We start from the raw sequence: 27,003 nt of genomic DNA on the forward strand, positions 1-27,003 counted from the left end.
TAGGCGCTGACCCGTGCTGAGGCGCGCTCTCACTTACCAGTGAGCCCCTGCAGCCACAATGAGAGCGGATTTAGCAGGGGCTCGCGCAAGCGTGCGGAGGTGTAGGTCTTATTCAATTTTTAGTTTCAAGCGCTCAAGGGAGCGCAGGGCTGGTCACGTGAGCGGTTCGCCCAATGAGGGCGAACCAGCTCTGTAACGTCACTGGTCCACCCCCCGACACGCCCCCAGACGGCGCGCTAACCAAGGCCAGGGAAAGCACCCGCTTTCCCTCAGCCTCAGCACGCCTCCGCACGGCTGTTGTAACCCTGGACGCCGCCTTATGGTGGCACATAAATACCTGCACCAAAAGGGTTAACAATACTAATCATAGTGATAATAACAATACTACTTCTACCAACAATGATGAGGATTATAAGAATTAGAAATTATAATTATTATAAAGAAACTAATGAGGATTATAATAATAATGATCATTTCTATGTTGATAATGATGAATATAATGATTATAAAAAGTAATTATCTTTATAAAAAGGAAAACATGGATAATAAAAACAGCATTTCAACAGATCAGACAACTTTAATTGGCAATACAAGATTTCATTGCACTTCAGTCCATTCTGGCTATAGGTAAATATAGATTATTTATCTACAGAGTGACAGTAGTACAGTATTAACAATTCGACAGTCCTTCTCCCACGTCTTTAACAGGTCAAACGTTTTCTCTTTCCATATTTAAATGACCCATCTCTGACCTTTGACATTCATGTGTAAAAGAACAAAAATAAAAAATCCAGTGTGGGAGAAAAAAGCATAAAAATAAACTATATAAAAAAAAACAGAGAACAGAAGTAATGTGCGTGTTAACCAGAGATAATTAGAAGCACAGATTGCTCTCGGTGAGCGCGGTTTAAAACCTGCAGTTTTAAAGATGCTGTTCCACAATGAACAAAACGTTTAGATCCGTAATGCATTAAAGCCCATATCCACTGAACAGTCTACCATAAGACACCGTACATCTCATTGACTTCAATGTGCTGTAAGTTTTCTTCCGGCGCTGTAAGGCGCCTTATGGTAGAAAACGGCTTAGTAAAAAAGGCCTCAATTCTTGGCAATTGATGCTTTTGGTAACCTTCTACTGCCAGAAATCTTTAGGCCTATGAGACAACGTTTTGGGTGCTTGACACTCAGTCTATGTGACCCTGTGAAAGTCACTTTACCTTCGTTTCCATAAGTGCAATCACACAATAGAATTTGAGGGCAAGTGGTTATTAAAGTGATCTTATAGTGTGTGCAAAATAGGCTCAATTAAGGGGTGAACGTGTACAGCGGTCACTTTGCAAATGTCTAAAATGTTGGGGGACAATACCACAGTGGTTATACCTATGCCCCCTTCCTGCGTGATGCAACTGTGCCCCTTTCTAGTCATACAAGGGTGATAGACTTCTTCCTCTCACCCCAGAAACGTCAGCACTGCTGCATGGGATATAGAATAGTAAATCAGTCAGGGATCCTATTTGGATGAAATGATCCACAATTCAAGAATGTAACTTAGATCTATTACTAATCATGCTCTGTAGCCATATAACCATCAACTCGATTGGGCACAATAGTGGAAGGCAAGTCCATCAACGACTATTTGCAAGATGTACAAAAATGAATCCTTTATGCTTTGAGACTAATCGCCCTCTATTCTATACAGAGAGAACAGGGCAATACATAGTTCACAATGTATAAACGTCCATTAACTTTATTAGAAGTGAATTCATTATTAAGTGGACACCTCTCTGATTCTCACCATGTGTTTACCTCCTAGTTGCACAAGCAGGAGTTGAGCGTCAGTGGACGTCTTGCCCCATATATGATCTGTGAGGTCTCCCCAAAAGCATTCAGGGCTGGCTGCAATGGCCTGAAGGATATTAAGCTTGAAGAACCATTTGTCCTGCCCTGACAATTCATATTCTCGTAATTACTGAATCCACTATGAAATCCCATTGGTCCACGTTACACTAACTTCATTAACCCCATTCACGTCAAGAGAGGTCAGGGGTAAAGTCCTCTGCAGTTTTTTGCAAGCCCTTTTGATAGTGAATGTGGTCAATATATTTCTATATTATTTATTAAGCAGAGAATTTTCAATTCCTTGTTTGGTGTGTGTGCGTATATATATATATATATATATATATATATATATATATATATACACATATATATATATATACATATATATATCCTATGCATATTGCTCTCATGCCATTACACAGATATATTGTATGTATCTCGCCAACCCAAACCCACATGGTGGTATTATAAGCCTACATATTATTTGGTCCTAAATGTTTCCCATATAAAACAAAAACATACAATAAACACGGTAATTCGATAGAAAGGGGAAGGAATTTCAGCCAAACTTTGCGAGTAAGGAAATGAAGTAATAAGTGCAGTCTGACTGGGCAATGTGTACAGATGATACCGATCCCGTTCATGAGGCGCATTGCGTGAAATAAAAAAAGGTTAAATATTGCGTTAAGAAATTGATGCGCGTTACCATTTGTTTTAAGTGAGCTGCATTCAATTTTGTGTGAAATACTGCGCCAACATTGTACCCGGGCACATAACAACATCTTACATTTTTAAAGGCAGACTACTTCCCATTTAAGAAAACTTTGATCTGAGTGTTTTTACATAAGGCTGTAACTTTGTTTTTTTTTTTTATATTAATGGCAATAAAATAATCGAAATCTTCCCATGTAATGGATTTTATCAGTGCTCTGCATCTCTACTGTTCCGGCTGATGTCATTTATGGCTGTGCCTCTGCCGGGGACTATTCATAACCCCAGGAGGGGGTGTTTAAATAGGGTGCAATTTGAATACAACGTTTTCACTTGAGACTGACTTTCTTGAGCAGTGATGTATCCCCAGTGCTAGAAGCATCTATGCTGCTAGATCATGTAGTTACATTGTATCTTCCGGTCACCGATGCAATGCTGAAAGTTCTGTGAAATAACGTGTCTATACGTGGAACGTTCTGTACCAGAATCGACATCACTAAAGTGGCAACATGGAGACACTCTGCTCTCATAACTTGAATGTGGTTTTAAAAATGTTCTGAGAATAGTAGACAATGGGGCCTAGTCACTAAACTTCGACAAGAGAATTGCAGCATTAAAGTAAATCGCATTTTTTTTTACCGTTTCTTACAAAACTGACGCGCCGCACTAGTTTGTAGTGGCGTTACGGGTGAAATGTACTTAATGTTTGATTTCACTCCATCTGTCTGGAGGAACAGCCCAGAGAAGCTGCATCTCTCTGCACAGTATATAGGCCGTGATTTGCATCACGGAGCTTTGTGAAGATCAGTTACTGGCAACAATGGGAGTTTTGGCATTTTTTTCCAACTATGGCACGGCTTGTGATAGCAAGATTGCCAACGCTTGTTAAAAAGCCGTTTACAGGCGATTTTGCCATGTTCTCAAAGCTTTGTGAATTGCTACACATTCAAAATCGCCTGTTAAGTGCGCTTAACCAGCAAGTCACTTATCAAAGTTTAGTGAATAAGTCCCAATGTCTGTTTAAAAAAGGAACAAGAATAAAACAAAATATTTAGGTCGCACTCGACATATAAATACGCAATCCAAGTGCAGTGGTTTTAATATATATATATTTAATATATAGGATGGAAGAAGGGGGTCTCCGGAGCTAAACCCTATTAATATCAGCTCCGGGGAATCCCTGCTTCACGAGATACTGTACCTCCGTAGGGGGTGCCGGTAGCAGCTCCAGCTGACCTTGCTGGGGTTCATGTATTGGAATCTTCAAAGCACCGGCATCCTGCAGGCCAATAGGAAGCTGTGGCATCATCCGAGGCGACTTCCTATTGGTCCGCGTGACCAGCACCTATAAACAGAACAGAGACACCGGCACCCACTACAGAGGTATCTCTGGAAACAGGAGGTCCCCAGAGCTCAAATTAATGGGGTTCAGCTCAGGAGACCGCCTGCTATAGTCCTATGTAAAAACATTCAATATAAAACAAAAAATGCATTGCCCCTTTAACTACCTTTTCTCCCTTAATTTAGAAATGCTTCATGGGCATGAGCGTTTAGGCTGGAAAGCCAATCATGTGACAAGGCCAGATACATACACACACACACACACACACACACACACACACACACACACACACACACACACACACACACACACACACACACACACACACACACACACACACACACACACACACACACACACACACACACACACAAATATATCCACTGCTTTCATTACCAGGTCCTAGTCCACGAAGTAAAGAAGGATGCAGTTATTATTCCAATGCTGTAGGGACCAGGGCAAGGTCATAAAAGAGTTTCTGGTGTGTTACAATGATGCAGTAGTGAAGGTCTTATTTATTCCAAATGCAGTAATAGGAGTAGCACTTCTAAAGATGTGCGTACTGGTTACAAAACAGATTTTCTACATTTTCCGGGAAAGCGGAAATTCGTGAAATTTTGTTTTACATTTTTTTTTGTTACATTTGGGGTAAAACTGCCCCGTTTTGCCAATAATTCCAAATGAAAAAAAATGGGGCTGTTTTTTTACATACCTGTAATGACTCATGACCGTTTGAATTTTATTAGCGATATCCACACATCTCTAATCCTCTCATATTGCTTTAACCTGGTTACATTTGCAATTAAGGGTTAGCATTTTTTGGTTCTACGGTTTTTAATCGTAAGACTCCGTCACTCCCCAATTCCTCGGGGAAAGGCAGTTTTGTTTGCCTCTACTTTTAGACTTTTATTTTGTTGCCATGGTTTTCTTTTTTTATTTGTGTAGCCCTGGTAGCCCAAAACCTATTATTCTGTCCTCCTCCTGGCAGTAATGCCTAGAAACCCAAGATTGCCAGGAGTAATCATGGGTTTTCCCCACTCATTGCAGTGCAGTGAGTCAGAGAAGGTAGTGTCATCAGGTTTTGTGTCCAATTAGAGGCAAAGGGGTGGTGCTTACTGGATCTGTACTTAATGCATTGTACTTTCTGATTTAGCCAGTCTGCTTCTACTGTGAGAGGGGCAAGATTTACCGAACTAAGCTGTCAGGGCTCTGGCAGTTTGAGGCCCTCCTTTAGGGGAGCGGTGGGGAACCGATACCTCTTATCCCACAAGGGGATAAGGGTAGAGCAAGGATCACTCTCGTTGCCCTTTGGCTGGGAGTGGATCCAGGGACATCCTGAGGGTGGATACCCTAACAACTGCTATCATCTGAGGCTGCTGAATTCAGAAAGATCAAATAAAGAATCCTGTGTTTTATATACCTCCTGCCTAAGGCCTGGGACATGGTGCAGGGAGCGGCGCTGGGCAGCGCTAACTCTCATGCTCTCTTGTTCAAGCAGGAGATTTTTCTTGTCCCTGCATGAGCGTCAGCGAGCGCGCTTGTGTGCCGGGTGGAGGCGGGCCTGGAGGCGGATCGGGAGGCGGGGCCAGCGCGCCACGTCACGGCGCCGACGTCACAGACTGCCATTGGCTTCTGGCAGTCACGTGACCGGCCCTGCGCTTGCATGAATGGCAAAATTTAAACTTGCCTGTCTCCTGCATTTCCACACGCCTCCGCACGCCTGCGGAAGCGCTATCTAAAGCCGCGCCGATAGGGATAATGTTTCCCCTCAGCGCGGCTCAGCACGGTCTTTTTGACCATGTCCGAGGCCTAAGAGTGAAGTCTATTAGGAGGAGGGGGAAGAGATTATTCTGCCGGGACTTCACACTATACACCTGGGGACTGCACGAGAAGAAGGCGCTGCACCTGTGAGTACTATTCGGGCAAGACCCCAGAAGCCTGGCCTGTTCTTCCCCTATAACATCATGCAGGAGACCCAGGGCCCCCTGTTACCAGCAGGTATGCACCACACTATGCCATGTAACCAGAGTGAGTTTCCCACAGAGAGGCCCTATGTGAGACTGGGTGGGGGAAACAGGGTTACATTTGGTTTAGGTTTTTACTTGGAAATGGCTTTTTTTTGTGAGTATTTCAAGTCAGCAATGGATCGTGGCCCCTTCAGCACTGAAGAGGTTAATATTGAATTCATTGAACCTGCAAAGTATATAAACTATGAGACAAACCGAGGCTGAGCTCAGACAGGCTGCTACACTACCGCGCGTCCGCGAGCCTCTGTCTGCTGGGCGATGTGTGCTCATCCCCAGCAGACAAAAAGACGCAACTTGGAGGCGGAACTACGTCAGCCATTTAATAAAAAAAAGAAACAAAGTGTGTGTGTGTGTGTGTGATTGGCTGGCGAAGTACACGTGACGCAGCTGCCGCTTGAAATGACAACTTCAGTTGTCTCCTTCAAGTGCAGCGTCGTCAACGCTGTACTTCGCCACCGGGGTGTCGTTTCCAGTTTGAAAACTCCCACCCAAGCGAAAGAGTGGCGAACGTGCGTGCGCACGTCGCATCACAGCCTGTCTGAACGAGGCCTAATGAGGAAGGAACTGCCCTGTTAAAAGGAGGAAGGTTATACAAAGCCCTCTGGGCAGAATAAGAGCGGAAAGGGGGGCTGGGGGACATAAACAAATAGGCACATAGTTCACTCACACCAGAAAGTTCTGTATAACTGCATCTGTACCCCTAACCAGAAAATAAGTTAATATGTTACAGATCCGTTAACATTCCATTAGAAATGGTGTGGCCACTGTCCTGGTAGCAAGATATTAAATGTTGATGCCTGTAAACCGGCAAGGACAAATGGCACAGGACAACTCTATTTATGTCTCATGACACGCGAAGGACAAGTACATGTTGGTTCTACATACAAACGCATGACTACACATCATCAAGTCAGTTGGGTGAAATAAATAGCTGTAAAAGAACTGTTCTGTATCTGTGTAATGGCAATATGCTTAAAGGATAGTTGTACACACCCATACCCACACACACTATACACATATATACACATTGAATGTAGTGGTACATTTTAGTGGGCAAAAGTCTTATTTCTCACATCACTTCCAGTCCTCAATCCCAGCTGGTTCCTCCCACTATAGAGAGGTGCAACCTGCATCTGCACCCCTGGGACAGTCATGTTAACTGAAGGGGCCTGAAGCATGGTTCTGGCAGAGGTCCTTGGTGCATTCCCAGGAAGTTTTCCAATGCCACAGGAGAAGATTGTCTCTTGGTCCTTCTACATCTACATTTAGAAAACTATGGCCATGTCCAATAATAGCTCCAGGTGAGTTGGGAAGGTGCAGCAAGAACCTGCTTCTTCTGGCTGGGCTAGTGTTGAAGCCAGTCATTACTGGAAGCTTGTCCATTCCAGATTACACAGCGGAATCCAGTTGCTCTATCAGGAAATGGTGAATTGTTTCAAAGGGAGGTCGGTCCTTTATGTCCCTGCTCCAACATTTCATCATCAAATCAAAGATCGGGGTTGGACACAGAGGTGTCTGAGAAAGATAGATCTGCAAAGCAAGGGGCAAAAATCCAGAAGGAATCAACAGAGAGATCTGGCTAAGTGAATAAATAAAATATATTTGTTACAGTCCACACCCAAGATTCACAGAGGTCTGGAGCAAACCATATGTGCGATCTTGTACTATTTTAATTACATGGTCTGATGTTCTTGACTTCAACTCCAGGTCCAGGAGACTATGCAGAAAATTAAAATAATAATTTTATAATAACCCTGCTTACATTTTTTTTTTGAGATTGGCTATCATCAATGTGAATGCCCTGTGTTCTTATAGGGATTAACCCTCTTACAATGCAATTCCTTAGTTCTGTCTCCAGACCAAGCTCTATCGTAGCAGATTGAGTTCCCCCGGTAACATCAACTAAATACTATTAATAATTCTTCGCGAAATTTAACATATGAAGCCAAATGTTCAACAAAAATAGAACTAGTTTGCCCAACTGAACTACCCATCTCCCAATTCCCTGTAAATCCTTAAAGCCTCGCTGTCATTTATGTCATAACCTCTCAGAATTAAACAATGTTTGAGGCAGGTATTAGGAAAATCAATGTTCTATTCCCACATTCTGCTCCATTAGGCTGGGGCCATGGTACCGCAGACCGTGCGGAGGCGTCCGCACGCTGAGCGAACAGACTGCCTTAAGGAGTGTTCGCGTCCATGCGGCACGCGTGTGCGGGGAAGAAATCAGTTCATACTGATTATTGGGCGCGACAGGTCGGTCACGTGAGCGGTTCGCCCAATGAGGGCGAACCAGCTCCGTGACGCCCCTAGGCATGCCCATCATGGCCAGGTAAGTGCCTGCTCACTGACCAGTCTCCGCAAGGGCGAAGGCACCAAGGCCCCAGCCTTAGATGGACACTCCATTTAATCACTACTTTTAGAGAAGAAAAAACTATTACAACCACTGCTGACCCTACACCCCATATTCAATGTTTCCCTTCTATGCCATTAATGCATGTTAAAGTCTTCAGCATATCCCCTCTCCTTCCTTTTTTCTAGACTATAGTTACAGAACACATTAAGGCCCATACTGTATTTACTAAATAGTCTTCTACCACATGACACCTTCTGGCCTGGAAAACACTTAACAGCCTATCAACTTCAATGTGCTGTAAGGCATCTTCCGGCATTGGAAGGTACCTCACAGCAGAAGACCGCTTAGTAAATATGGCCCTAATTGGGGATTCACCAAAGGTCGATAAATGCTAAATGTGGCGTTATCGGCATGTAATGCAAATTTTATTTGTCGGCCTATTTGCTAAAAGCCCATATCGCAAGCTCTGAAGAAGCAATAAGGGTCTATTTACCGCTGCAATATAACAGTTTTATTTGTAATGGCGGTATATGCAAATGAGCATGCAAATGAGGAATTAAAGGCAAATTACTTGTTTACATGGTATCCACTAAACTCCGATATTATTTATAGGATGTTTATGTTGTATGTGAACCCTGGGGTGCCTGAAGGCATTTCTTTGCAATGTATCGATAGCCTCAGGCTAAGGGGTTAAATAGATTAGGGTGGGTTTTTTTTTTTTTTTTTTTTTAGGAAATCCTATATTTTAACTTTAATGAAAATGGTGGGGAATATTAAGTATTTGACTCAATCTAGTACTTCAGGGGTTAATGTGGCTACAGTTTGATTTTTAAAAAATAATACAAAGAAATGTTTTATGGCCTGTTAAGCCCTTGGCCAGGCTTAGGTGTAGGACTGATAAAATCTATTATAAGGGCATTTGTTTTGCCAGAGATGGGATTATATTATGGCTCTCCTGAAACTAACGTAAACAGGACACTGTTTAAAGGCACTTTCAAACCATTCCGGGAAGGGTTCTACGGAGTGCCAGGGGGCGTTACTAATCCTACCATTCAAAAATATGAAATATGAAGATATCATGGACCTGGCACAAACTCTGCAGTATACCGGATAGATGTTTGTAAATGTTGCAAATAAATCAAACAAATCAAATGATGCCAAACCCTTCAGGTTTAGCAGGTAATACGGGACAGATATCCATTTGTCGCCCAAGCTTAGGGGCAAGTCTGTCAAAATGAGTCTCGTTGCGTTTGTCAAATTCGCCTGAACCTATTAATATGACAAACATGTATCTAAGTATCAGGACCACAAAGTTATGCGGTCTTTAATATATCCAGTCAAATTTAAACATCAGAAGAAACTGTTTTTTTTTTCTTTCCAAGTTGTAAATGTCACCCAAGTGACTGATTAATAAAAACATGAGCCCACTCCCGTCATCAATGGGAGAAGAATGGTATAAGGATCCTGTGCTGGAGTTATGAAATCAGAACTCAATAAAGTGTGTTTTGGACTCAAACACGTGAATTTTCATCTTTCTACGCCAGTGACCTCTCTGGTGAAAACCTATGACGTGGTAATGTAGTGTATAGGGATTTCTATTTTATGCTTATCCTGTTATTTTAAGAAACTGTTCTGCATTTATTATAACTATATGTTTTTGTAATCCTTTTCTGTAATCCAAGTACTGTATTTTCATAGATATATATTAAAACATTTAAAAAGTGATGCTTTGGGCTCTGAATAAACTGCTGCACGCTCTGTAGAGAGCAATTTACATTTCAGACATTTTGCTACAACAGATTTTTGTGTCTTACGTGCACAGCTTTTTGTATAATAAATAGGGACCGGAGACCCTGGCAGATATATATTATTTTCATATTTTGCATATTTCTTGGGTGGAGATATATATTATTTTCATATTTTGCATATTTCTTGGGTGGAGGAAGCATATAGATATGATTGCAATTGACTATGGGGTTAATATTAACTCATTGAAAGTACCTTGTGGAGGAGAAAGGTGAGTTGGCTAGAGTGTATTAACCCTGGTTGCATATCTAAGTCACGTGCTCACGTGTGTGCGATTCGTGACAGATGGTATTTGGGGACGGATTGAGGGGAGATATTGTTTATTTGAGGGACCTTTGCGAAGGTGAAAAGGGGGACAGCTTGAGAGGTGTGTGTTAATCCTTGAGCCGTATGTCGGTCAGGTGCTCACAGGTGTGCAATACGTAACAACAACTCTATGGTTGAAAAGTGTGATATCTTGCCCCGTAAGACTGCTTTGTTTCTGGGTTTCCAATACAAGCTCAATGTGTAACTTTGGATCTTGAGGCACAGAGAGATGCAGTGCCAGGTTTCAATGTAGAGACCCAGTCCTCCTACCTGCCGCCCCTGGTCCCTGAAGAACTCGCCAGTGTTCTCAATAACCTGCTCGTCAGACAGGAGGCTGTACGGCTGCTCTTTACACAGTGTGAACATTTCCCACAGGGTGACTCCAAAGGCCCAGACATCACTGGCTGTGGTGAACTTCCCCTGTGGAGAGAAAGCCAAGGCTGGGTTGAATACTGAGCTGGGATACTGTACACAAGAAATAATTGACAAACACTGAAGGGGAGGTCCCACACGTTTATATTAAACAGTGTTTATATTAAACAAGAAAGATGCAATCACATTAAAGGAGAAGTCAGCCACTCTTAGGACTGAAGTGAGCTGCGAGCAGTAGTATGTTTAATAGGTTAAATGGGCAGTACCATGTAGCAGGTCAACCTTTTTTTTTTGATCAGTATTATTAGCTTCCTTAGAAAGTTACAGTCTTTCAACGTTTACTTATTAGGTATATCCCTGTATACCTTTCCTTTCTCAAAAGATGTCCAACCTTTTTTTGAAGATATCTTTTGTATCTGCAATCCCATACTAAACCTTCAAGTAGCTTCCCCAGTACTGTCAATCTTACAGGTCTGTAATTCCCTGGTTGTGATCTAGCTCCCTTTTTTTTTTATAACTTGAAGTTTATTGGTTTTTGTTTGCAGTTCATGGTATTACAATAAATTCTTTTGCATTAAACTTCCTCCATTTTGTGGTTATTCCAACATTTTTTGCATTAACAACATGTTACTCACAACATAAAACTCCCGTTTTAAATATAGGCACCACGTCTGCTTTAAGCCAATTTAGTGCTACTGGTCCTGTGGAAATCGAGTCCTTGAATATTAAATGTAATGGTTTGGCTAATACTGAACTTCACTCCTTAAGAATTCTTGAATGTATGCCCATCAGGGCAGGGGCCTTATTTACTTTAATTTTATCAAGCTGCCTATGAATTTCTTCCTTGGTTAACCAATTGATCGTTAATATAGAGGTTGTGGCTTCCTCCTGTGGAATATTTTTTCCAATTGATTATTCCCTGGTAAACACAGAGGCAAATAATATATTGAATACCTCTTCCTTTAGCTCATCTCCAACAATAATCTGCCTGCCCATCTCACACTGAAAGGGTTCTATATTTTCTTGTCTCATTTTATTTGTTATTAAGGTACTTCAAGAACTTTTTAGAGTTGATCTTACTTTCTATTGCAATCCTTTTTTCATTATCTATTTTTGCTAATTTGATAGCCCTTTTGCAACTTTTCTTATAATCCGGATACGATGCCTCCGTCCCTTCTGACTTCAAGAACCTAAACACCTGCCTCTTCTTTTCCATTTCCTCTCCTACCTGTTTATTCAGTCACATTGGTTTAGACTTATTTCTTTTGTATTTATTATCCAATGTATCTTCCACATTGTTTCCAGCAAAAACGTCATCCAAATGTATTCTTTGTAGATTATACCTCAGTTTATTAAAATCTGCCTTTCTAAAATGTTGTCTGTTGAATGCATATAATATGGTTTTCATTTCCTATGAGACCTATTTTATTTCTTCATTTTACTGGGTTTTTGTTTAGCCACCATGTTTTTTATAGTGTGGGAACGAGAGGTCCCCCTGAGCCAAATAGCCCTATTTTCATCTCTGGGGGCTCCTGGTTCCATATATACTTACCAGTGAAGTTACTGGGTTTAAATCGACTTAGGGTAAACAACATGGCTACCAAATCTCAGCTGCATCACCATGGGTTGTGGCTTCCTATTGGATGGCTATTTAAATCACTTTAAAAACCAGGAAGTAATACAGGCATACCCCGGTTTAAGTACACTCGCGAGTAAGTACATATCGCCCAATAGGCAAACGGCACCTCACGCATGCGCCTGTCCGCACGTCCTGAAAAGCAATACCGGCTCCCTACCTGTACCGAAGCTGTGTGCAAGCGGGGAGACTATAGAGCCTGTTACAAATGCGTTATTTATAGCAGTTATGCACGTATATGACGATTGCAGAACAGTACAAGCATCGATAAGTGGGAAAAAGGTAGTGCTTCACTTTAAGTACATTTTCGCTTTACATACATGCTCCGGTCCCATTGCGTACGTTAATGCGGGGTATGCCTGTACCAATAACTTCTAACTATTTTGGGAACTGGGGGGAGGGGGGAGATCCCCCGGTTTCCAAACCGTAACAAAATAGAAGTTAATTAGGGGGACTTCTCATTTACGTTTGTCTTTTGATGGATGATGGCTTCACAATTACTTTGCAAACCAAGAGGATCAGAGCTAAACTAACAATTCGAATGCTCAACTAATGCCTTTTGGTTATAAAATTGTTGCCAATCATCATAAAAACCCTTCAAGGCATGTGTTTACCACACAAATGGTAGGCAGATTAAAAAATATATATACATCAGGTCAGTGACATGCTTAAGGCGAGGGGGACAACCAAATGATTTTTCTTACTAAAATCTGATACCTATAAGAGAAATGTTTAATGAATTTCCAGGGGGGAAAAAAGAGCAAAAGAAGCCATATTGTTGCTTTTCACATCGTTAGATTATTTCGGTTGTTAAATGATTTACTGATGGGTGTTTCTTTGGTAAGGATTGCACAAAGTGCCCTGTGCATCAGCCTGAACAGACCCTGTGTGTGTGTGTGTGTGTTTGAGCATCACTTACTAGGAGAATGCTCTCCCAGGCCATCCAGCGTATAGGCAGCACTGCTCTGCCCTGGATGCGGTAATAGTCCCCACTGTATAAATTCCGACTCATGCCAAAATCGGCTATCTTGATGGTGTAGCTGTTCCCCACGAGGCAGTTCCGCGTGGCCAGGTCCCTGTGCACAAAGTTTAGGGACGCCAGGTACTTCATTCCAGAGGCAATCTGTGTGCTCATGTACAGGAGGTTCTGAAGGCTGTATTGGGAGAAAACAGAAAAACTTGATTCATAATTGCACCAGAGACAAGATGGAAGACCAGATAGGTTCAACCTGAAGTCAAAACATTAAGCCATGCTTCTGTGTTTGTACATATAAATATAACTTTTTTTTTAAAAACTATTTGATACAAGGGGTCCCCCAGAGGTGATCTATGGCATTCCAAGACATGGGGACCACCCAGATTCTGAGATATATTTTGGAAATTTCCTGTACAATAATTCTTGTCCGGGAGAAACAATATAGCCACTGGAGTTAGCCTCACATTGACGGCCAATAGAAAGAGGTAACATCAGATGACATCGCGGTTTCCAATTCGGTAACCCCGCAGACATCTTTGGGCTTTTTTCTTGCAAATACAGTACTGGCAAAAGATTCAATAATACATATCTCGGGAATCAGGGGATCTTAGAATCCTGAGATTCAGCTATAGGAGAACTCCTGGTTCTGGTGGAGATGCATATAAAAATAGAGATAGATGCTGCACACCACATAACATGAGATTAATACAATTACCGTGCTCCTACAAATGGACAAAGGGGGATTTTGATAATTGCTAATTTATTTGAAGCCAAAAAACACAAAGTTTCTACCGGTTGGTCTTTATCAAGTGAGAACATGTGCCTCGTGTTCTCACTTGATAAAGACCATCCGGTAGAAACGTTGTGTTTTTTGGCTTCAAATAAATTAGCAATGATCAAAATCCGGTTTGTGCCACACGGTCCTCTCCGTCTGGTGGAGATGAACACATCTGATTGCTTGGCACAAAAGTACTGTTTAATGCAGATTCTGAAATAGAGATTGGGTGGGGTCCTCCTCTCTATCCAGCTCACTCAGAGTCTGGTCATTTTGGAAAATAGACTAAATAGTGAAATTATAGAATTTTTATTTACTAGAATTTTGCTAGAAATTTCTCCTTTAAAAGTTTACTCAAACACTTTAGTTTTTTTGAAACTTTTTCTTCATGTTAGAAAAAAAAAATTGCAAACCAATTTTCAGGTAATTTCTGCTATCAGTACAGCCTGGATTTTCTTCGGACCTTACTCTATGTTACCAAAATTGCTAACAAACCAAATAGAAACACAAAACCAGGATTTGAGAATTATCACACTGCTTATCTGAGTTCATTGTGCAGGTTCGTGATAAGGTGCAACTGGCTGTACATCAAACACAATAAATCCCTCTGTTTTGATACCAGCACACAATGAGGTAGATGATAAAGAGATCAAGGTCAGAAGGAACTTGAACTGGGTCAAGAGCCAATGTTCTTCCACTTCAATATTAATGGCATTACCACCACACAAACACACTGTATACACAAGCGCAGATAACTCAGCTCACCTTACAGATGGAATATTGTTCGCTGTAGTGAACTGGCTGCGGATCTCTCTCTGCGACAGGAACTGGTTGAGGTCTCCGTTCTCCATGTACTCCGTGATCATGCAAAGAGGATCGTCTCGCACACACACGCCCAGCAGACGGATGATATTGGGATGCTTCAGACGGGAGATGATCTTGATCTCCTTCAAGAAGTCATTCCTGGAGAAGATCCAGTGTCACAACTCAACAAGCAATTTAATAAACAGTCTCCATTACTCTTAACATGCATATGCAGCAAGGCAGCTCAGGGGTTATGTTACTTGAAACCCTGACAAAACAAGTGGTATGGCCCCTTTCCAGATGTCAAACTGACAGCTGCCCAGTTAATGAAGTAGACTGTTGTATTTTGAGACATTTAGTGGCAAGGACTAATTATTTAAAATTTTAACTAATGGGGTGACAACCCACAGCTATGGCCAGGTCTCTAGACTACAGCTATATCCAAATGAAACCTCTATTTCATTTGGCTAAGGGTGCAAAAGTCTAAAGTAAATGAACCTGTGGGTGTCCTAGTTTTGTTTCAATGTGATGCATTATAAAGGCTACACACAACCTCTGACCCTTGGTGACTTGCTTGCTAAACACAATTTGAGCTTATTTAAGGAATAAGGCGCAAATGCTGTGAATTTTGCATGATAATCTAGTTTGAATTTCAAGGAAAAAGTAGACAGTCCGTATCTTAAACTGTGCTCATTATATACAATGCTATTAATATCACGCACAATTTCGATAGGATTAAATGCAAAAGCTGACCCAGTGCAATAAAGGACATCTTACCTTACCATTGCCAGTGAAACAGTCACATGTAAGAACAAGCGTGTACATCGCAGTACTTATGGCTGTATGACACCGCCTCTTTGCATATGCGGCTGAGGATACGGCCTTTATTATCCCCTTTGCTTCAAAATTGCTGCTAGTTTCGGGGTACAGCATTTACCTGGCGGTTTTGGTGACATTGGACCTCAACATCTTCACTGCCACCATGTCGGGCTGGTCACTGAATTCGCTGGAGGACATTTCCAGGAACTCCTGCAGCCCCTCCGCCTCACACAGGTGAACCTGGAACGGGAGGTCAGTCACTGAATGTGGATCCTGGAGACAATGCAAGTGAACATTTAATAGACACCCAGTAATATGTCCAGCATTGTCTCAGAGGTCAGTTACAAATGGGTGGCATCAGTCCTTCATTACAGCAGGGTCAGAATAAAATGAAAACAACAGATGTTGTTCTATAACGATATGATAAATCGTTTTGCTTAACCCCTTAACGGATTGTGGGGCCAGCAATGCACTGCTTTGAAATGTGTTCCAGGCCCCCCTGAGAGTGAAGTTGGTACATAAATGTAATATATAGTATAAATATATTATACACACATCGGCTTTAATTAGGAACATACCTAAGTGAGGAGTGGAAGAGGAAGCTCAAAGTTGCTGAGGTGCAGTTAACCTTCAACTGAACCTCAGAAGAAAAATCAAACCGTTGTATGTACTATATATGTGAGCGCCCACAGTGTACTCAGCACTTTACAAGAGAGACAAAAACCAGTACACGGAGTAACACAATAAGAGCAACAAAGTAAGACAATGGGAAAGGAAATCCCTGCCCCGGGGAGCTTACAATCTAAGTGTTATGTTGGGAGATGTGCAGAGACAGCAGGTGAGGGAATAAGTGCAGTGGATGGCAGTGCTTGGCCACGATGGTTGGTTGAAGTGACTGTGGGGCAGTAACCAGGAGTCCAGGCTGTTGAAATGCTTTGTTTAAAAGGCAGGGAGAGAGGGTGTTTGGTGTATACCGAGTGTGAGGGAGTTCCACAGGTAAGAGGCACTGAGGGAAAGGGTTTAAGGCGAAAGAGAGCAGTGGAGGTGAAAGGGATGGAGAGGGGACAGTTATGGGTAGATCACAGGAGACAAGTAGGGGAATAACGAGAGACCAAAGCTAATATGTAGGAAGGAGCAGATGTTAAAGAATAATAATGTATAAAGGAATAATTTGACCCACAAGCAATGGATTCATTCTTCAGCTGGTTTTACTAATTCGTAAGATGAGAGCCATACCCAGGGATATGCTCACATGACAGAAAACGATATTGCAAACCGATATATTACCCTTTTATACATGGGCATAGCATAAAAACTTCTAACATTTGATTGGATAGAGTAATACATCTGTGACCCATGCTAGAATAATCTGTGGCAATATGTGTTGTTACTTTTAGTCGATTAGTCAAAGAAGGAGGTAAGCCAAGGACGTCTGTAGAAAAATACTGCGAACAAAACTTTTGATGCCCAGTCCAGATGCAGACAAAAAAAAAGTAATGTCCAAGAGTAAAAAAAACTGAAGAAAGCAGCTACAAAATAGAAGATTTTTGCACTCATTCTTAAAGGGACAGTCACACAAATCCTTTCACAGATGAGTGGAGAGCCTTGAAGATAAGGGGAAGAACGTTGTAGGTGATCCCAAAGTGATGGAAAGCCAGGAGAGGGATTTAAGGAGGACAAGAGCAGAAACGGTTTGGGGAGAAAGTGAAATGATTCCAGCAGCAGAAAGAAAGTTGTGAGGCAAGGAGGCCTTTTAGCGGTATGTTACAATAATCCAGGCGGGCGAGGATAAGGGCATGCATTACAGGTTTAGCAGCAGATTGACAGAGAAAAGAGCGGATTTTGGCAATATTAGAGAGGAAGAAGCAAAGAAATGTAGCCATGCCGTGAATGTTGATGGAGAAGGAAAGGGAAGAATCAAATGTTACTCCTTGGCAACATGCTTTGGCGACAGGATAGATGATAGTACCATTTACTGTGATGGAGAAAGGGGGTGTTACAGCAAAGTTTACGGAAAAGTATGAGGCGCTCAGCTACACTAAGGGCAGTTGCACTTCAAATAATAACAAATTAGGCTTATACTCCGTGTGTAGTAAATATATTAGTGAAACAGTAGGATTTTGCCATAAAACCGTGGATCCCAATCTTTTTACAATGGGCTCTCCAAAAGCAATTATAATAATAATAATTGCTTGTTCTTGTATAGCGCTGCTAGTTTTCGGTAGCGCTTTACAGAGACATTTTGCAGGCACAGGTCCCTGCCCCATGGAGCTTACAATCTATGATTTTGGTGCCTGAGGCACAGGGAGATAAAGTGACTTGCCCAAGGTCACAAGGAGGGAATTGAACCAGGTTCCTCTGCTTCAAACTCAGTGCCAGCCAGTGTCTTTACTCACTGAGCCACACCTTCTCCTAATTATTTTATTTTTGGTATTCCTATTATGTAGGGGTACTGAAAGCAAGATGAACAAGACTTGGGTTGAGCCAATCTCAAAAAAAAAATCTTATTTAAAGCAATAAGGATTTCACTTTGTGAAATATATATTGGATTATTAATTAACTCTAATCTATTGCTTAATCACTGTCACGCTATGTGACCCCTCTTCTTCTCATCACCCTGTGTCCTCCTTTGTCTTTGCCACTCTGCATCTCCCAGTTTGTATTTCCCTCTGATAATTCTGAGCCTCCCCTTTTAAGCCTCCTGGGCCCTCCAAGGTGAGAAAACCCCTCCATATACCATTGACCAATTTCCCATACCTCTCCAAACTGGCCTTCTCCAAGTTTCTCCTTTAGTCGTAGCTGGTTCCGTGGGAACTCTCCAACACTGATGTCCTTCTTAGTGAGCGAGTCCACAGTGAGGGCTGGTACAGCGTACATGTTGTTGCCGGTCACGCCCTGCAGGTTGACTATGTCGGTCTCTGCATAATGGGGGACACTGTTTTGGAATCCCTGGTGTGGGGTGGACTTGGTCAGATCTGGCTCTGCATAGTCTCCACTGCAAGCTGCAGAGAAATGGGAGACCCAGCTTGTAAGTGCTCATATATTGGAAGATAAATGTAGGGCGAAGGAGAAAATGGAAGCAGATTAAACGTCCAATTTCATGCCGGACCGAAACCAGACTTTTGTAAAAAATTAAACCGTCTAATTAATTTCCTTAAACAAATCTAAGTACAGTATGCTAAAAGTAGATATGTGTCTGCTTTCATTTAAAAAACAGAATACTGTAATTATAAGTTGAATTTCTTATGGTCCACTGAAAGTGTTCTCTTCACGCTTATTACATCCTGTCCTTATCAGAGATCCCAAAAAATAAGGGGAGGGTGGAGGAGAGGAGAGAGAGGGGGAGAGAGTGGGAGAGAGAGGGAGAGAGGAGGGGAAGCAGGGGGGAGAGGAGGTCGAGGAGAGGGGAAGAGGGGGGCTCTGGCTGTGTAAGCCATTGTTGAACGTACACCAACATTGCACAAAATGGAGCAGACAGAGGAAATCAAATCCTTCCCAAATGTCATCTCAGCACGATTACAAACCGACTTTTAAAATGATTTCAAACACACTTAAAGAGTTCACCTTTCTGTAAAAATGTGTCAATCCCCCACAGGTAACCTCGTAAACATGTCACTGTAATTAATACACGTTTGTCCTAGTAAGGATTGCCCCTTTAACCCATTTTAAGGCCAGTGGTGACTGTGACCCTCTGCTTATACAATGAGGAAGGACACTGAAGGGCAACCAAAGGAATAACAAGATCTGCACGTGCTAGAGAATGGCAAATACAATGTTAAAAAGCACGGGAACTTACTGTAATGAAGCAAAGTCACAGGGGTCATACTAGGCAGGGAGAGGTGATAACATTGTGTATGTTTACAGTGTATATTAGTCCCAAAATGCTTTGCAGAGACGTCAAGGTCTATCACCATGCCAGTCCTGCAGGGACGTTCTAGGAAAACATTGTAATGCTCTGCACTTGCAGTAGGGGCGAGCTTAGGAATGAGCAGGTCCATATTTACTAAGCGCTGCTATTGTATAAGACACATTTCATGCTGGAAGACGCCTTACCACCTATTCACTTGATTGGAATGGGCTGTATTTGCGACACCGTGCTGGAAGGTATCTTATGGATACTAAATATGGCCTTTTACTGTATATCCCATTCAAGTGCACAGGCCATAAGGTGTCTTACGGAATATCACGTCGTCTAAAATATGGGTCAAAGTGGCTTAGGTTATAATCAGATCTGCAAACTTAAAGAAGTCCTATAATCAAGCATAAACAAAGAAATAATATAAATATCACTATAATCGTTTTTCTTAGAAATATTTAACCTGCCTTAAAAACAGATTTGAAAAAGTGTAATTAAAAAAAAAAGTTAATATTTTAATTTTTTACTGGGTTTTGTTTAACCCTTTCACGGTCCGGCAGGCCAGCAATGCATTGATTGCTTTCGGAATGTGTTAATTTGCCTTATCTGGTACTTATTGACCTTTGCTTATCTGTTAATGATAGAATCAGGCTCGATACAAAAATTCATATCTGCGCTCCCCGAAAACCTGGACTGCTACATACAGTACAACATAACAAAGGAAGAGAAGTGTGGATTAACAATTTGCCTGTTCTCATAAGAGATCATAAATAGTCTCATCATAAGGTACTGGAATAAATACCTTCGAAGAATCTAGTGTAATCATTAAAGGTTTAAAATACTATTAAGGGTTACCTGTAGGTGGAATAAAAAAATGTTGTGTGAACAAGAGAGGGGAACCCACACACTCATGAATAGAAACACTATACAGTAGAAGGGATGCAAATTGGTCTATTTACTCAAAAAGCATTGAAGAAACTGTGACAGGGCTGCTTGCATTATTGTGGAAGTTAAAGGCATGTTTGCTTTCTGGCATCAAGTGCACCACCTATCTTTCTTTCTGTTTTCTTTGCTGGGCCCAGCGATCTTTTCTTTGTGTTTCCTTTATCTAAGCTTTACTAACCTTTAATGTGGTGTCCTGAGGTCAGTTAGTACAATGCAGGTGTGGTTGGTGTTAAACACAGTTTGATGTTACACAGCCATGGGCAGTCCCTGTTAAAAAGGAAAAGGGCGTTTCCTTCCTGCATACCATCCAGGGTGGATTATACCATGGTATGGAGGGGGAATTAAAGTAAGTGATACTGAATGCCATTTATTTTGCAGAGTAAAGACATGCATGGGATGTTTGTAAAAGGTACTGTTTTGGGGCTTGCTATAGAAAATTATATGTTGTGTGAAGTATATTATGTTTGCTAATTGTGTAAGTTTTGGGAGACAACTCCCCTGTGTGGTATACTTAATTTGGTTTGGTCCAAATTAACCAGTAATAAAAGGGAGGGGGTTTCTTTCCTTGGGGTGCTGCACTCCTTGTTGATGCTGTGTGATAGGAGGTTGGTCTTTTTCTGCACTCCTTGTTGCTGTTATGTGATATGAGGATGTCTGTGGAACTTCAGTGAAAGGATGCAAACTTTCTAATGCAGATATTGCTGGCTATTCTGTGGCTGGAGACATCACGCTGGGGGAACTGGTTGTTGTACACCTGAATGTGGAATACCTAATAAAAAGAAGGTTCAGAGAACAGCAAAAGCCTCTTCCATTCTTCCCAGGGTCTGATGCTGCGGCTTCTTTAAACAAAGGCTGGGACGCAACCTTTCACAGAAACACAATAAGATAACTTAACACAATGCAAATCTATGCAAGAACAGGATAATATGTAAGGAAGAAAATGACTTTAAGAGCAAACTAAAGTTAACTCGTGTACATGCAAACAGACTGTAGGACAAGTAGCAAAAAATGTAAAACCGGTGGTATAGGTAAGGAGCTATGTCACACTGGGAGGAGCAACCAAAAAATAAAAGGGGTGTGGGAACAAAAAATAATGAATAAAGGGGGGCAACGTTTAGGGTCAACGCCCGTCTTTTGGCCCGTTCCTGCAGGTTCAATGTACAGTAACCACAGTACTTCCCTCAAAGTCCATCCACAGGAAGAAAAAAAAACCAGTGTTACCCAATACCTGTATCAGCAAAGTAACAGCAAGCAAACAGAGACCAGCTCCATTCAAGCAAAAAGCCCAGTGGGCAGCCTCTTTTGTTCACTGTATTATACGGTAGTTAGTTGGGGATTTAGGGGCCCCTCTGGGTTCCTTGCACTTCTCGTTCTATTATATCAAGATTTCTCTTCGAGAGCGCTGATTCTCTTCCTTTCTTACTAGTAAAAAATGTTGTGTGTGTCAATCAGTTACATTAAACTCATTAACCCCTTCAGTGCAAAAAGGGTCTTGCTGCAGTTCACTTTGGTCCCAAGTCCAGTATACAATGTATAGTATAAGCTCTTATTCAATAGGCCATGAATCCATTCATCTGCATTTGAATGGAGCAATCTCTTCTCCAGCACTGGGTTACAGTACTCAACGGGGACTTTAGCTCAGGAGGAAACTACAATTCAGTTAAACTGCAGCTTGAAGTTGAAGGAGTCTTAGAAAGTCTAAGAGGCAGATTCTACATGTGCCACAGAAGCTGAAATTTCCTGGTCAGTTGCTTCATCACATATAAAATCAGCCCCTCGGCGGTCATCTCCAGCATGGGGAAATGGCCTCACAGCATATGGAATAAGGGCTCTCATAGTAAAGGTTGTCATATAGACATTGTAATGTCTCTCACCTGAATCCTCAGCGCTCTGGGAGAGCTCCGGAAGTTTGCGCAGTGGTTTAGTTGGCTGCTGGTAATCCAGATCCAGAGGAAAGATCCTCTCGTATGTGGGATTGGATTGGTGGGTTTGGGTCTGGTTGCTGTTGCCGATGGTGTGGCTGTAAAAGGAAAGGCGTACTGTGGCATCTTCTTCTAGGATTCGACGCGGGGCCTGTACAAAGTGAAGCACAAATGCATGTAAGAATGTGTTGCTCTTCCGGCTACAGCTCAGCAAGCGTCTAAAGGGGCAGCTCAAATGAGCGGTTTAATGTAATGAGCTTCCTTAGAAAGATTCAAAATCACCCATACTCAGGGCCGCTGTCAAGGGCGATAAAGCCCGGACAAGTGTTCCAGGCCCAGTGTCTTTTGGGTGTGCCCAGCTAGCCAATAACGGAAGTCGAACCCAACCTCCGTGATCGGCCGCCCACCAGGGTCCCCCTCCATCGCCATGCAGAGGGAAGCACAAAGAACATATGAGGGTTCAAAAGCTCTGTACACTATCCATTCATCTATAAATTCATCTATAAAGAACTGTAATGTTGGTCCCCATGTAGGTATTACAACCTACAACTAATGAGCAGAGCCAAGCTAACAATTTGGATCAGATTGAAATGTTGGCACTTTGTTAAGAACTGTAATCCAACTTTCATTGTTGGGAATACGGTGTCTGGGATCAATTTAAGCCCCCTTCTTAATAAATCTCACTAAAATAAGCAGTGGCCTTTCCATGGAGATATACAATGTATACTGGGAGTAACGGTCATTGGAAGTGCTTTTTCTGGGGGGGAGGGGAGAGGGGACGGGGTATGAGAGCTATATTAACTAAGCAGTACTATAGCATAACACACTTTTCATTAGAATGGGCAAGAAAGTTTTATGACATCGCACCTCTTGGTAAATATTGGCGCGAGTCTTGAACGTACGTATGCTGTGTAGATAAAGAAAACGGAAGGAGTGTAGGAGTCTATAAAGTACGGCTCCATGATATAAAATTCCTATTTGAGGCCAATAGAGCAAATCAGAAGGTTTGTGTGTGAAGTAAAACGGAGGGACTACTGACAGATATGGAACTCTAATACCTCTAACTATAATGCAAAGGAATTACTACTGTAACTCAAGTACTGTATGAGGGTAACTACCAAAGAGCAGCATTAAGGGGAATTCATCCTGCCCCCAAGAGGTTTTATATGGCTGCACAGTTGCAGAGTTAAATTAGCTAAGACGAGCCAGAGTTCAGAGACAGGCAGATATAGGTCCCCTTTCAGCATTCTGTGAAAATGTCTTCTGCTTCATAGGGAATAATATAGCCATATTAATTTGGATGGGGCTAAAAATGAATATAAAAGGGACACAAACAGACACCGAGAAAGTTGAAAACAGGCTAAGGCAGACCTCCCTTATCTACTATATATTTTAGAAAGTTGTTTGTCTGTCTGTTCGCTATGCAGCATTTGGACACCTCTTAAGATATCGTAACCACATTTTACATGAGATCAAAAAGTAGTTTTTTTTCTTCTTTGTTTGGATACATTCTATTTTTAATTCTATGAGTTATTACAATTTCTCTGACAAGCAAGTCAGCCACTGGGTGTTGTACCTGGTAGGCTATGTATCTGGCACGTGACATCATACTGGTGACATCATAATGCACATAGCCTGGTGGCAGATAAGGACAGTCAGATAACTATAACGTTTACACAGAAAGCAGATGAAGAAAGAAAAGAGAGGAAGTCAGTTAGCGCAAGGAGAAAGTAAGGATGCTGGAGGAGGAGAGAAAGGCGGAAGGAATTGGGGACATCATAAGGTATTAAAGGAAAGTGTTCAGTGTGGGGGAGAGATGAATGGCAGAGAGATGGGGAGTGGAGAGAAGATGGCAAGAGAGACGAGGTAGGGGGGCTGAGAGGATGAAGGGAGGGATGAGGTTGGTTTCTTTCAGCTAGTCTACTATATATTATGGAGAGTTGTTTGTCGGTTTGCTATGCATTTGGGCACCTCTTAAGATATCGTAACAAAATGTTGCACGATGGTTCCTGTGATCAAAGAGTAGATTTTTGTCTATGTTTAACTACAAATCACATATGACATCAGAAATGACATAACTGATGACATCACATAGGACATGGGTAAAAGAGGGTGCTATTATCCATTGATTCATGTTTTCAAATCGGCAATGGAAAAGATGACTCCACAGTACTGCAAGCCGTGCACTTTAGCTAGTTAAATATAGTGAGTAATCATTTACATGGCGTTCGCAAGATATTAACTTCCATTCACTGGACAAAGCTTTCCTCTAGCAGCTAACAGATAACAGCGTAGCAATGTGATGCAATGCATGTAGCAGTTGTAGTGGAGTACAATGGCATTGTATATTGCAATGTTACCTTTTCCAGTCTCTTCTGTATATACTGCTTCCAGAGGATGAGAACAATGATAATCACAAGCAGGAGAATAATGGCCACCAGGCAACCAATCAGAACTGACGTCCTTGACTCGTTAGGTTTGTCCAGCGGTCGGCTGATGGTGAATGGAAAAGTGGTTTCTGGGTAGAGGAAGGTTAGAAACATCAGACATAGGAAACCACTCCAGAAACACCATGAGAGAGAAGTCATGATTATTGGAAGGTCTCCGCTTGGAATTTGGGGACAGCTGATTCAATTTCAAAATTCTATGCCAATACCATGATATAGTTGAAAGTTCTGGGAACCGTATTGGTCCAGGGGACTTGTTGTAGGTTATGACCAACATCTCACTTCTTCACAGATTAAATTGTAAGGTACGGATCTGTACTGTGTAAAGCAAATCTATATTCTGTAAGCACGCATTGACTTGAGGTGTGAATTGCTAGTCCTTCTGGCAGCAACCTCTCCAAAAAACAAAAATGATAATTCATGTTGTGCCGATTATATATTTCTAAACATTTTTTTTCTGAGTTTACACCTGTTTATTATTTCCCTGGTACAAAATATTACTATTGCAGTCGCTGTTTTAACATTCCAGGGAGGCAAATATTGAGCAACTAAATCGCAACACTCCGCCCAAAAGGGTTCAGTCTGCCGCCTCAAGAGTGAGGAATTAAATCACTGAGCTATTTCATCAACAGCAGAGCTACTTACCCCTATACTATTTACACAGCCAAGTCCCTCTTATGAATCTGGAGCCCTGTGTACCTTACAATGAAAACCATCTTCTCTACAAGTTTGAGTTAATGGTAGGTAGAGAACCTTGAAACTCTACCAGCAAAGGCAGAACTTCTTACTGCTATACTATTTATACAATTGAGTGCCTTTCCATAATTTTGGAGTGCTGTGCAATAGGTTAAAGAGGGGAGAACATATGTATGCAGTGGGTTACACAAGTGGACAGTAGGGTGCGGAGGAGCAAAAAGTGCAAATAATGGAGGAAAAGTGAGAGCAATGAGATACGAGGGGAGGAGAAGGTAGGTAGTGATGGGTTGCCTGGGGTGATGAGGGGAGAGCAATGAGATACGAGGAGAGGAGAAGGTAGGTAGTGATGGGTTGCATGGGGGGATGAGAGGAGAGCAGTGAGATACGAGGGGAGGAGAAGGTAGGTAGTGATGGGTTGCCTGGGGTGATGAGGGGAGAGCAGTGAGATACGAGGGGAGGAGAAGGTAGGTAGTGATGGGTTGCCTGGGGTGATGAGAGGAGAGCAGTGAGAGGGTGCATAGGTCCAAAAGGGGCAGAGCTTAGTTCTCCCTTTTAGATGGAGTAAAATCTTGGTACGTATGCAACGGATATCTTCAAAATTCAATTCTAGGACACAAAAAGGCTGGAATTGTTATAAAAAATAAAAATAAAAATAAAAACAGGAAAGGGACTTTGCGATGGTAAAAATGTAAAAAAAAAATGATGTTGAGTAGAGCAGATTTCTGGCTTTAAAAGTCTCTCCTAGGACCAAAGTGACGAGTTTAATTTGATATCATTAGCAACTTTAACTAAAATAAAAACTAAATAAAATCAGAAAAGCAAAAGTATTTTAAAATATTTTTTTTAGCATTTCCACTGTAAACAAAAGTTGTGTTTTTTTTTGTTTTTGTTTACAACCTTTATCTAGTGTTTTTTTGTGATAAGACTGATCTTTGTTTGTGACATGGTTAAATTACCATAATTAGCCGACTGTGCAAAATCCTTTACTTTTTCAAATGTGTGCGAAGGCTTCATCCGTCACCAATTAGGAATAATGGGCAGTATACTGAAGCTATTGGAAATTCTGCACACTTAGGAGTGGTTGTTGAAAAAATAAACAATGCTATTCTGGGTGACAGTATCCACTTACCCGTTATCCTCTCAGTAGTGTTTTGCAAAGGCGCCTCAGTGGTTTCAGTTGTTGTAGTACTAGTAGTAGGGAGAGTGACAAAGGTAGGCATTGCAATCTCCATATCTGGAAGAAGGAACCAACAAATCCTACATCAGCCATAGTATAAGACATTCCACAGTCAGAGTCGTTCGGTAAGACATTAAGCTATTTATAGCAACAAGTATCTTGTCCCGGGCCTGGTCAGTCAAGGGGCCCGG

The 27,003-nt window shown here is 41.8% G+C and overlaps 1 protein-coding gene across 5 annotated transcripts in view; it reads right to left on the reverse strand.

Annotated features, from left to right (window-relative positions):
* Window positions 1–557: 557 nt before the first annotated feature.
* LOC142472285 (discoidin domain-containing receptor 2-like) overlaps window positions 558–27,003 on the reverse strand; it is a 140,013-nt gene continuing 113,567 nt past the window's right edge. For all 5 annotated transcript variants that reach the window (XM_075579261.1, XM_075579260.1, XM_075579257.1 and 2 more), the window contains 9 exons: window positions 26,765–26,869; window positions 24,853–25,010; window positions 22,445–22,643; window positions 18,527–18,771; window positions 15,888–16,009; window positions 14,912–15,109; window positions 13,315–13,549; window positions 10,658–10,807; window positions 558–7,449 (listed from right to left, as the gene is read on the reverse strand). In XM_075579261.1, coding sequence (XP_075435376.1) covers window positions 7,309–7,449; window positions 10,658–10,807; window positions 13,315–13,549; window positions 14,912–15,109; window positions 15,888–16,009; window positions 18,527–18,771; window positions 22,445–22,643; window positions 24,853–25,010; window positions 26,765–26,869 — 1,553 coding nt within the window. In that variant the 3' untranslated portion in view covers window positions 558–7,308. The remainder of the gene's footprint in view (window positions 7,450–10,657; window positions 10,808–13,314; window positions 13,550–14,911; window positions 15,110–15,887; window positions 16,010–18,526; window positions 18,772–22,444; window positions 22,644–24,852; window positions 25,011–26,764; window positions 26,870–27,003) is intronic.

The sequence above is a fragment of the Ascaphus truei genome, chromosome 21 (genome assembly GCF_040206685.1).
Source record: "Ascaphus truei isolate aAscTru1 chromosome 21, aAscTru1.hap1, whole genome shotgun sequence".
NCBI lineage: Eukaryota > Metazoa > Chordata > Amphibia > Anura > Ascaphidae > Ascaphus > Ascaphus truei.